Source organism: Babylonia areolata, chromosome 9 (genome assembly GCF_041734735.1).
Source record: "Babylonia areolata isolate BAREFJ2019XMU chromosome 9, ASM4173473v1, whole genome shotgun sequence".
Classification (NCBI taxonomy): Eukaryota; Metazoa; Mollusca; class Gastropoda; order Neogastropoda; family Buccinidae; genus Babylonia; species Babylonia areolata.
The window spans coordinates 1,608,090-1,621,120 of NC_134884.1; the positions used below are offsets into that span (position 1 = coordinate 1,608,090).

The 13,031-nt window shown below is 42.8% G+C and overlaps 3 protein-coding genes across 3 annotated transcripts in view; 1 reads left to right on the forward strand and 2 right to left on the reverse strand.

Moving 5' to 3' along the window:
* Positions 1–2,601, reverse strand: part of LOC143285676 (uncharacterized) — a 7,584-nt gene extending 4,983 nt beyond the window's left edge. Inside the window, exons 1-3 of the mRNA XM_076593074.1 lie at positions 2,534–2,601; positions 2,016–2,129; positions 1–291 (exon numbers count right to left, since the gene is read on the reverse strand). The exon at positions 1–291 is cut by the window's left edge and continues 57 nt beyond it. Of these exons, the coding sequence (XP_076449189.1) occupies positions 1–291; positions 2,016–2,129; positions 2,534–2,584 (456 nt within the window). The 5' untranslated portion in view covers positions 2,585–2,601. The remainder of the gene's footprint in view (positions 292–2,015; positions 2,130–2,533) is intronic.
* A 1,287-nt stretch (positions 2,602–3,888) lies between these two features.
* LOC143285677 (CBY1-interacting BAR domain-containing protein 2-like) lies at positions 3,889–12,401 on the reverse strand. The gene is made up of 6 exons (XM_076593075.1): positions 12,268–12,401; positions 10,453–10,568; positions 8,848–8,972; positions 7,262–7,330; positions 5,510–5,608; positions 3,889–3,987 (listed from the first exon to the last, which is right to left on the reverse strand). The coding sequence occupies exons 1-6, from the start codon at positions 12,297–12,299 to the stop codon at positions 3,958–3,960; spliced, it is 471 nt and encodes a 156-aa protein (XP_076449190.1). The 5' UTR covers positions 12,300–12,401; the 3' UTR covers positions 3,889–3,957.
* A 185-nt stretch (positions 12,402–12,586) lies between these two features.
* Positions 12,587–13,031, forward strand: part of LOC143285923 (ribosome quality control complex subunit TCF25-like) — a 30,282-nt gene continuing 29,837 nt past the window's right edge. Inside the window, exon 1 of the mRNA XM_076593374.1 lies at positions 12,587–12,938. Coding sequence (XP_076449489.1) covers positions 12,774–12,938 — 165 coding nt within the window. The 5' untranslated portion in view covers positions 12,587–12,773. The remainder of the gene's footprint in view (positions 12,939–13,031) is intronic.

The window sequence follows — 13,031 nt, forward strand, 5'->3', positions numbered from 1 at the left end:
GGAGGGCTGGCGACCCCGTGGGGAGGGCTGACGACCCCGTGGGGAGGGCTGCACGCTCTGAGACAACCGTCGCTGCACCGTCGCCTGAGAGCGCTGTGACTGCATGGAGCGCCCCCCAGTGGAGGAAAAACTGGCAGAGGAGAGCGTTCCACTGGCACGCGTGTCGGACGATCGTGTGGTGCACCCTGTGGTGGTGAGCGTGGCAGCGTCCATGCCGCTTCTCAGCGAGCGAGCGCTGTTGTCGCCTGGACTTGTCGTCTGGACCGACTTGGTCACCGCTCTTCTGAACGCCTGGGGAAATTAGCGCACCACTCAGACTGTCGTGTCTGCTTTCATGTCTCATGGAATATCTTTTATCAATCAAAATGAAGACAGGAAAAATGTTGACGTAACAGTTAAGATATCAAGTTCACTGAGGCTGTATATTCTGTAGTGTCTGCTCCAAGTTGAAATAGTTCATAGCAACATTGTTCATTCAGTTATCCATCTATTATACCACTTTTTGACTCATGCTCTGCATGGATTGAGGGAGGATATTTTTAGATAGTGTCTTAAGTGTGCGTAAGGTTGTGAAAAAACAACTGACAAAATGTGATCATTGATAAAAATATACATAAATAAAGCCACTCACATTGATAAAGAATGTCTTTTCCTTACAGAACTTATTTTGGTCATGTTTACACTGGAACGTTCTGACTAATATCGATCACATGACATAACAATAAATTATTCTCTTTTTAATGTAATAAAAAAAGAAATAATGTCTCAAACAATATGAACCTCAATGAAAGTTCACATAATAAAAATACAAAATTAAAAACCAACAAAACGATAAGCTTACATAATGCCTACATGTCCCTTCACACCAAACATTTACATGGAATGTGGGCACCACTCTTGAGTGTCAGCATCCTCATCAGGGCATTGCCAGATACAGACCAGTTCATGTTACAATAATAGAAATATATATTTACATAGCGCTGAATCTTGTGCAGAGTTAAACCAAAGTGCTTTCACTCCAGTCATTCATACACATGCATAATTCTCCTTCACAGACCTGATAACTGTAGACAGGAAGAGGCAGGGGTTAGGGGAAGGGTGGGGGGCCAGGCTATGTTGGAAAGAGATATGTTTGAAGGCCAGACTTTAAAGAGCTGAGTGCAGAGCTTCGACAAAATGAAAGAGGGAGCTCGTTTCAAGTGAAAGGTCCAGAGACAGGGCCCTGTCCACAGAGGAGTGTTTAAATCTGAAAAAAACCCAACAAACCCCCCCAAAAAAAACCCAAACAAACTGAAACAGATAAAGAGCACACTGCATCACCATGGCTAAAGCCCTGACCTGTCCTACAGCCAACTTGCTGGTCGCGCCCTGAGCACCTGTCTGATGCAGTCTATCCTGTCTGATGCAGTCTATCCTGTCTGATCCTGTCTGATGCAGTCTATCCTGTCTGATGCAGTCTATCCTGTTGATGCAGTCTATTGTGTCTTTTGAAGCAGTCTACTGATCCTGTCTGATGCAGTCTATCCTGTCTGAAACAGTCTATCCTGTCTGATGCGGTCTATCCTGTCTGATCCAGTCTATCCTGTCTGAAGCAGTCTACTGATCCTGTCTGAAGCAGTCTACTGATCCTGTCTGATCCAGTCTATCCTGTCTGATGCAGTCAATCCTATCTGAAGCAGTCTACTGATCCTGTCTGATGCAGTCTATCCTGTTGATGCAGTCTATTGTGTCTTTTGAAGCAGTCTACTGATCCTGTCTGATGCAGTCTATCCTGTCTGAAACAGTCTATCCTGTCTGAACAACTCTTTTGTTGCTGTGGGTTCTTTTACGTGCACAAAGTGTATGCTACAAATGGGACCATAGTTTATCATCTCATCTGAATGACTAATGTCCAAGGTCTAGTGGAGGGGGAAAAAAATATTGACAAGTGTGGAATTGAGTATCCACATCATTCAACAAAACTGTGCTCCGACAATGTGAGTGGTGACAAAAGCACAGGTGTTGACATGACTTACGTTGATGTCAGCATCCACGTCAATGCTCTGAGTGTTCTCATAGCACCTGGACAGGAACTCCAAAGCCTTGGCATGGTACAGCATCTCTATCTTCACCAGTTCTGTCAGCACTGTCTGATCACACACACAGAACACATCACACATATAGCACACACACACATCACACATATAGCACACACACATCATACATATAGCACATAGCACCTGGACAGAACTCAATACCTTGGCGTGGTACAGCATCTCTATCTTCACCAGTTCTGTCAGCACTGTCTGATCACACACACATCACACATATAATTATCATACACACACACACACATGATGCATGACCCCTTACTGACCTATGACCTCTTACTGCCTGATGTACGACTTCTACCTGACCAATGACATCTACATGTCTGACCTATGACCTCTACATGATCTATGACATCTACATGTTTGACCTATGCCCTCAACACTGTCTGACCTATGGCCTCAACACTGTCCGACCCATGACCTCTCCATGACCCACGACTCACCTTGACATCCAGCAGCTTCTCTCTCTCAAACTTGTCCACCTCCATCTCCATGGCCTCCCCCACCACCTCCTCCTCCCCCTGCACCTTCTGCAGCTCCAGTTCCACCTGACACACACATGCATGCACACAGCCACACACACACACACACATGCATGCACACACACACACACACACACACACACACACACACAGCGGCACACACACACACACACACACACGCATGCACACAGCCACACACACACACAGCCACACACACACACACACATATAGCCACACACACATGCACACAGCCACACACACAGTGGCACACACACACACACACACACACACAGTGGCACACACACAAGAGGCACACACACACACATACATGCACACACACACAACACACACACACACAACACACACACACACACATGCACACACACACACACACACACACATGTATTATACAGAAACATGCACATGCATACATGCACATACATGCACTCACATACGCATATACACACACACATGTGCACACACATTCACATGCACACACACACACGCACATATGTACACAAACATATATATCTACACAGAGATAAACAAACTATGATACACAAGCACACTCACTCTCCTTCCATCAATTGTTAATACTATACCTGCTTCCCTGTCACAGACAACACACAAATACACATCAACAAACCTAACAATTATATGAATGCAAAGTTAGCACAATTTTATACACAGCCATGTACAAATCCATGTATATATACCCACACACATAAAGACATGTGATAAAGCAATAGACATTCACTGAAAATACATAACACACACACACACACCACACACACACACATACAGAAAAACAGATTGTGTGTGTGTGTGTGTGTGTGTGTGTGTGTGTGTGTGTGTGTGTGTGTGTGTGTGCCTATATCTATGCATCACACACATATGCAACATGCTCTCTCTGTTCTAACACACACACACACACACACACACACACACACACACACACACACACAGAAAGAGAGAGAAAACTGGGAGAGGGAGAGAAAGAGAGAGGGAGAGAGACAGAGAGATACACAAAGATGGAATGACAGAGGGGGAGAAACAGAAAGGGAGAGAGACAGACAAAGAGAGAGACAGAGAGAGATACACAAAGATGGAATGACAGAGGGGGAGAAACAGAGAGGGAGACAGACAGACAAAGAGAGAGACAGAGAGAGATATACAAATATAGAGAAACAGAGACAAACACAGGGAGAGAGAGAGAAGAGACTACAGTCCAGCAGGGGAGAGACAGAGTGAGAGAGAGACAGAGAGAGATACACAAAGATAGAGAAACAGAGGGAGAGAGAGAGAAGAGACAGGGAGAGAGAAACACAGGGAGAGAGAAGAGACTACAGCCCAGCAGCAGACTTCCTGTCATCAGACAGGGGAGGTCATGCACTCAGCAGTCCAGTCACCTGTGCCTGAACCACAGTTAAGGACATACACACATCCAGCAATGTGTTCTATCTCATGAACAGGCCCACAAAGCTGCCGAAAACAACAACAACCAACAACAACAAGAAACAAACAAACAAATACGAAACAAATCAAAACGTATGCAAATCTGGAGACAGCTAGTGTAGTAGACCTGCCCGCTATCTATCTAAGACAGTTACATTATATCGGAAAAAGAATCATGGAGGAAGACTACAGGGTCAGGACAGGAGTATGGTGGTTACACTTCATGTAAGTGCCCATAGAGTTTATGGAGCAAATCATGTCACAGGTTTACATTCAAATTAAATACATTTGAAACTAAACATTGTCAATACATCATACACTACAGTGGGGAAGGAAAACTTTCGAAAATGCTATACTTTTGAAAAGGAAAGAGCTGAAGAGCTAACACTTCTGGGGACAGATTAAAGGCAAACATTTATGGTTGGAGCTGAAAGGCTAACATTCATGGGACAGCAGAAAGGCTAACATTTATGGTTAGAGATGTATGGCTAAGATTTATGGTTAGAGGAGTGATGGCCTAGAGGTAACGCGTCCGCCTAGGAAGCGAGAGAATCTGAGCGCGCTGGTTTGAATCACGGCTCGGCCACCGATATTTTCTCCCCCTCCTTGAGTGGTGATCTGGACGCTAGTCATTTGGATGAGATGATAAACCGAGGACCCGTGTGCAGTATGCACTTAGCACATGTAAAAGAACCCACGGCAACAAAAGGTGTTGTTCCTGGCAAAATTCTGTAGAAATATCCACTTCGATAGGAAAAACAAATCAAACTGTACGCAGGAAGAAATACATAAAAAAAAAAAAGGGTGGCGCTGTAGTGTAGCGCCGCGCTCTCCCTGGGGAGAGCAGCCCGAATTTCACACAGAGAAATCTGTTGTGATAAAAAGGAATACAAATACAAATACAAAAATGTACGGCTAAGATTTATGGTTAGAACAAGAAGGCCGGCATTTATGGGGTCACCAGAAAGCACAATGTCTACAAGGAGAGCTGAACAAACAGATAAACAGATCAGCATCAAGCAAAACTGAACATTACGAAACTCACTCAGCAGCAGTGCATAGTCTCCTCTGGTGTGTTGCCTCACAGTAACATAACACTGATATAGCTCCCAGCAGATTGGGAAAAAGAAGAAAAAAAAAGAATATCCCCTCACCCTAACCCTCTCAATTAAATAAAGACGTGTCCATTTTTTTTTTTTTTGTGCTTTTTTTTTGGTTTGGTTTTGTTATTTTATTTTATTTTATTTATTTATTTATTTTATTTTATTTTATTGTTTTATTTTTTTCTCAAGGCCTGACTAAGCGCGTTGGGCTACGCTGCTGGTCAGGCATCTGCTTGGCAGATGTGGTGTAGCATGTATGGATTTGTCCAAATGCAGTGACGCCTCCTTGAGGTACTGATACTGATACTGATACTGATACCATCATGAACATGTATCTGCAAGAGAACACAGTCAGTGGAGACAGGCGGCCCAAGGATACAATCTGGCTCTGGCTGCCGGACTTTTCCTGCAGTTTCTCCAGTTTCTGGACCACTTTCTTCTCCTTTCCGCACGCCGAGATCTCAGACTTGATGCCTCGCTAAACACACACACACAAATACACCATACACACACACACACAAAAGAAACAACAATACACACACACAAATATGCATATACACACACAAATACACCATACACACACTCAAACACAAACACACACACACACACAAATACATCATACACACATTCACACACATACAAAAAACACACACACATAACATACACATCACACACACACACACACACACACACACACAAAGAATAAGATATGTAAAACTCTTCACGCCAGATGTACAACAGAACCGTAGTGAAACTATAAAATAAGAAAAAAACTGTTTGTTTTCACAACCAGCTGACAGCCGTGTACAGGACAGCTGAACAGTGTAGTACAGCCATGTACAGGACAGCTGAACAGTGTAGTACAGCCATGTACAATACAGCTGTGTAGTACAGCTGTGTACAGGACAGCTGAACAGTGTAGTACAGCCATGTACAGGACAGCTGAACGGTGTAGTACAGCCGTGTACAGGACAGCTGAACAGTGTAGTACAGCCATGTACAGGACAGCTGAACAGTGTAGTACAGCCGTGTACAGGACAGCTGAACAGTGTAGTACAGCCATGTACAGGACAGCTGAACGGTGTAGTACAGCCGTGTACAGGACAGCTGAACAGTGTAGTACAGCCATGTACAGGACAGCTGAACAGTGTAGTACAGCCGTGTACAGGACAGCTGAACAGTGTAGTACAACCGTGTAGAGGACAGCTGAACAGTGTAGTACAACCGTGTAGAGGACAGCTGAACGGTGTAGTACAGCCGTGTAGAGGACAGCTGAACAGTGTAGTACAGCCGTGTAGAGGACAGCTGAACAGTGTAGTACAGCCATGTACAGGACAGCTGAACGGTGTAGTACAGCCATGTACAGGACAGCTGAACAGTGTAGTACAGCCGTGTACAGGACAGCTGAACAGTGTAGTACAGCCGTGTAGAGGACAGCTGAACAGTGTAGTACAGCCGTGTAGAGGACAGCTGAACAGTGTAGTACAGCCGTGTAGAGGACAGCTGAACAGTGTAGTACAGCCATGTACAGGACAGCTGAACAGTGTAGTACAGCCGTGTAGAGGACAGCTGAACAGTGTAGTACAGCCATGTAGAGGACAGCTGAACAGTGTAGTACAGCCGTGTAGAGGACAGCTGAACAGTGTAGTACCCTCCAGCCTCATTCAGGGTGGAGTGGAGAGGTGGCCAAGTGGTTAAACATCCACCTAGGAAGCCAGAGAACCTGAGCACACAGGATCGAATCCCACACTTGCCAGTAGTTTCTCCCCCCCCCGTTAGATCATAAGTGGTGGTGTGGATGCTAGTCGTCTGAATGAAACGATAAGAAATGATAAACTGAAGTCCTGTGTGTAGTACAGATGTAAAAGAGCCCTCGGCAAAAAAAGAAAAAAAAAAAGAAGGGTTGTCAATGGAAAAAATGTGTAGAAAAATTCACTTTGATAGGAAAACCAATACACTTGCAGGTAGAACAAAACAGCTGGTAGCGATCCACTGGAGTGATGGCACATGCTCTCCCTTGGGAGAGCAGCCCAAATTTCATGCTGAAAAAATGGTTGTGACAAAAAAAAAAACAACAAAAAAACAACAACAAAAAAACCCCAACAACAAAAAAACAACCACCGCAACTCACCTTGACATAGCGGCATTTCTCTCCATATTTGGTTAACGGTTTTAACACCTTGGTCTCCAGTCGCAGCACCTGCAGACAGACAGATGCCTTATATTTCAGTGTGTGTGTGTGTGTGTGTGCGTGCGCGCACGCGTGTGTGTGTGCATGTGTGCCTGCATGCTATCATGATCATAACTGTCACCATTATGATGCACTATGATGATTAGTAACATTCTGATTATCATTATCATTATTATTGTAACTGCTTTAACTGTATAGTATAGAATGTGAAATTAAACTACATTGTCAAGTATCTAGCAAACACCCACCTTCCATTTTGAGTTAAAAAGTGAACTATAGGTGCAATACCCTGTAAACGCCCAAAACACACTTTGAAAAAAAAAGAAAAAAAGAAAATCATCATGGGCCAATGATAATTCAGTCTGCTAACTGTGATCATCGTGGTTTGGAAAGCAGTGAAGATTTAGATCTAGTGATAAGGAAATGAACGCCTGCATGAGACGTCCAAATAAACCAAGTAAGAGGATGTCATTACTCCATGACGTAGTGTCTTTTTCCCCCTAAAGTCCTCACTCCAAGCCCAGTCAATGCTGTGAGGTCAAACTAAGGGAGCGGGTTCCCTGCAAAGGCTGATGTACCCAGTTAACGCCCACCCCCAACTTTCGCCCGAAATTTGTGCGAAGTAGGGGAGTGTCCTTATGAGGTAGTTTTCTGTGTCATCATCATTGAAGGTGGCAGAATGGTTAAGACGCTCATCTGTCAATACTGAGTGTGTGAGGGTGTGGGTTCGAAACCCACTCTCCCCCATTCTCCCTAGTTCGACAAGAAAATCAAACTGAGTACGAGCGTCTTGTCATTCGGATGAGATGATTAACCGAAGTCCTGGTTGCGCACCAAAAAAGAACCCATGGCAACGAGAATGTTGTTCTCTTGCAAAATACTGTAAAAGAAATCCACTCTGACAAGAACTCACACACATATATATGCATGCACTCAGTTGAAACTGATATCATTATCTTTATATTCATCATCATCATGATCATAATTATCATCGTCATCATTACTATCATCATCATCATCATTATGATCGCCATCATAAATATTTTCATCACTTCATCACCGCTATCATCATCACTATGATCGTTAACATTATCATCCTTATTATCATCATCATCATTATGATTATCATCATTATGACCTTCATCATTATCATCATTATTATTGTCATAATCATTATCATCATCGTCATCCTTATTATCATCATCATCATTATGATTATCATCATTATGATCTTCATCATTATCATCATTATTATTGTCATAATCATTATTATCATCATCATCACTATCGCCATCATCATCATCATTATTACTATCGCCATCATCATCATCGTCATCATCATCATCATCGTCATCATCATCACCATCATCATCATCATTATTACTATCGCCATCATCATCATCATTATTACTATCGCCATCATCATCGTCATCATCATCATTACTACTATCGCCATCATCATCGTCATCATCATCGCCATCATCATCATCATGACCAGTCAGACAACGAACCAGCCCCATGCCCACCTTGGCGTGGCAGTAGTCCTGGACGGCGGCGTAGTTCTCAGCAAACTGCAGCACGTTGCTCTGCAGTGTGGAGTTGATCTTCTCACTCTCTGCCAGCGATATCAAGTTGCGGGCCAGCAGGTCTCCTGCTCAACACGGTAAAAAAAACAAAACAAAAAACAAAAGAATAAAACAAACAAACAATCCCCCTCTCCCCCCCCTCCTCCGCCCCCCCCCTCCCCCACAAACAAACCCAATGGTTTCATTACAAACTCTCTCTTCCTCTTGTTACAGGGTCTCAGGTGCCAATGGCTGAACTGTGGCATCTACAAGCCACTCACTGCCTCTTGTTTAGTATTACCCCCCCCCCACCCCCTCCGACACCTCCCCCACCCCTCCCACCCCTACTTTCCCCTTCCCCACTCCTTCCACTTGAATCAAACTGACTCCATAATTTGTCGCCAATTTCTGTTTTTTCATGATCAGGTTAATACAATAAAAAAAAATTAAAAAAAAAGAAAACAAAAGGAAGAGCATTGTAATAAGTTATGGTTTCCACCCTGATATAATTACAGACTCAGTTCTTAATTTGTTTATCCTACTACGGGAAATGTTTTCCACCCTGATATAATTACAGACTCTCTTTTACGAAGTCCTTTAAGTAATTTCCTGTAATTGTATTTAGAGGGTTTTTTTTTTTTTTTTTTTTTTTAAATTTCAACTACATTTTACCCTCAGTTGCCCAGTTTCCACCAACCCTCCATTCATCCACATCTCTCACCCCTTCTAACCGATAATACTCAGACGTATTCATAAATACTTTAACAAAATGTCTTCAATCACCGATATGTGTGACGGGACATTAAACAAAATTCCTCCATTACAGACTCAGTTCTTAATTTGTTTATCCTACTAGGGAAAATGTATATTTGTACATAAATATAAGTAAGACAAATGCCTCCCAAACATTCATTCATTTGATAATTACATTATCTAACGATACAAAATTGAATGTAATGCAATGGTCAGATGTGAAACACATAGCTTCAAGAAAAAAATGGTTACTGTATTTACTTTTGATTTGACACAATATCTAAAAACATTTGTCTGTTCGTCCTCTTTCTGGGGGTGTGGGGGTATGGGAGGTTGGGTGGGGGGTGGGGGGTGGGGGGGGGGGTATGGGAGGTTGGGTGGGGGCTGGGGGGCGGGTGGGGGGATGAATGGTGCAAATTTCAACAGATGCAAGACCTGTTTATTCTTTATTCACAAACTGGTATATAAATTCATTGTTCATTATTCACAAAACAAAAATACAACTTAAGAAGAGTAAGTAAAGAGGGTAAGTAAGTCAAAATATAGGTGTACAAAAGATACATTTGGGGTGAAATGAATGTTCTCTTTTATTTTTTGATGGCTTACTTGCAGCTGTTTTTCCTTCGAATACCACAGTTTTATGTCACTAAAGTTGTTGTTTTTTTGTTTCTTTTCCTGTTTCATCTATTCTGTTCCTCTTTCCCCCCAATAAAACAATGTATGTAGGTTGATTGTCTGCTGGTTCATGAAAACGATATTTTCTTAAAAATGTTAAAGAGAAAAAAAACAGAGGAAAATATCCCAAACTCTCACCCTTATTTCTAAGGCGGGCATTTTTTCGCGTGATGGATCCAAGCGTGGTGCAGATCTCTCCGAAGTGTCTCTCCACATCCTCCACACGCTTCTGAGCCAGCTTGGCTGCAGCTTCCCTGAACACCAACACAGGGGGTGGAAGTTCTGCTCATGTGCATCCAAAAGACAATGTTCAAAAGCAAACATCTTCATGCAGTCTCCTACACACGCACACACACGCACACACACATGCACGCACACTCATGTGCAAACACACACACATGGACACACAGTCCTACAGACTGTCCTGGCCTAGAGGTAACGCGTCCGCCTAGGAAGCAAGAGAATCTGAGCGCACTGGTTCGAATCACGGCTCGGCCGCCGATATTTTCTCCCCCTCCACTAGACTTTGAGTGGTGGTCTGGACGCTAGTCATTCGGATGAGACGATAAACCGAGGTCCCGTGTGCAGCATGTACTTAGCGCATGTAAAAGAACCCACGACAACAAAAGGGTTGTTCCTGGCAAAATTCTGTAGAAAGATCCACTTCGATAGGAAAAACAAATAAAACTGCACGAAAAAAAAAAGAGAAAAAAAAGGGTGGTGGTGCTGTAGTGTAGCGATGCGCTGTCCCTGGGGAGAGTAGCCCGAATTTCACACAGAGAAATCTGTTGTGATAAAAAGAAAAAACAACAAAATAGTCACAAGCATACATACACAATATACAACTGCAAACATCTTCATGCAGCACCCCACCCCATCCCCTGAACCCCCTGCACACACATGCACAAGCAAACACACACACACCATTCTATTATTATAAAAAAATAATTATCTTCAGTTTTTGTTTATATTTTCCCACTTCAAGCTGCTTCCTGTGAAACAAAAGAAGAGGTGAATTCAAAACACTACTTATCTTGCCAGCACCAGTTCAACTCCTCAGAACCACAATTAAGCACAGTGTATTTCTATATAAGTGGCTAACTTTGTACGAAATATATTTATAGATCATAGCATGCAAAATATATCTTTCAGAAAAACAAAACAAAAACATCTGTTGACATGTTTTGATGTTGCATTACAAAGATCATGTCACTAAAAGACACACTTTAGATGGACCATATTACACACACCTGGGATATACACCTTTACTGTCTATACTAAATACCATCCTGTTAGCTTTACTAAACTGAAATAGCTCAAGAGGATGCAGAATTTAGGACTACCCATTCCTGAAATACCCGTCTATTGGCTATTCGCAGTTCTGGACATTACAATAAACTCTTTCAGCTTTTAAAATATACACAGTTTAAATTGATAAATGCACTTATATTGGTGGATCTTCTTTTCTTTTTAATGAAAAAAAAATTAGGTATAGGAAAAGATGGAATGTTTGGTCAGGTATCAAAAGATGATTAGTATTTGTCAAATGACTGATAGAGAGAGAGACACAAACAGTGAGAGAGAGAGAGAGAGAGAGAGAGAGAGAGAGAGAGAGAGACAGACAGACAGACAGACAGACAGACAGAGAGAGACAGACAGACAGAGAGAGAAGGGGTGGGTGGGTGGGTGGGTGGCTCAAGTCAGACTCTTACAGCGAAAGTGAGTCAGTGAGTAAGCTGCGATTTTACTAGTAAACACCCAAATTTGATGATATTGTTTTTCTGTTCGTGTAAGGTACGTGAGAAACCTGAGAAGCCACAGAGTCAAACACATGCCTGCACTTGTAAGCTCGACAGGACAGAGTGAAGCCGACTTTATCAGCTTATGTTTTCATTGGTTACCGAGCCTCTCCGAGCGCACAGAGTTAATTACGTGATGCCAGTAAACCTTTACCTGTCTTTAGGGGATCTGTTAGCATCAGACATTGCTTCTGTCTGCAGAGAACTTTGGATAAACTTGGAGATTTCTCGTCACCGTCTCATTTTCTGCATTTCGGTGCAGTGCTCTTGTGGAAAAGTAGAACTTGGTTCTTTGCCTCTTTTGCGAAAGAGCTGCAGACGACCGAAGGAAATTAAATCGGAGTATCGACCCTTTGAAACACATCAAGCAAGTTCAAGGACGACTACTCCTATTGACTTCCGGTTGAGAAACCTCAGACGGTGAGCGAAAATGCAAAGATTATAAAACCGACAGATTGATAGGTATTAAGAATAGAGCATCATTTGCCCCTTGCTCTAAATCAATTACCCTGTTGGGCTAAGCTGTTTCATTTGCGTCAAAAGTAGTTATAAATCATTGTTATTGTTGACTGGTACACGTTTTAGAAAACAGCTTTCAGTTTCGGGACATCGTGGTTTCATTTCAGAAAACACACCCAGGGACGTCACAAGGAAGAAGCCATGTCGAACCGTGCTATGAGAAGATTGTATAAGGAAGCAGACATGTTTCCAGTCCCAGGCGGTTGTGAGGAAGAGGAGGACGAGGAGGAAGAGAGTCCTCCTCAGCCTGCAGCGAGAAAAAAGAAATCCAAGAAACGACCAGAGACTGTGAACCCATTTGAACTGGTAAAGAGGAACAAGTCTTGCTTGTCAGTTGTCTGTAGATCTAGACCAATAAAAAATAATGCCTAATGCTAAAAAAAAAAAAGGGGGGGGGGG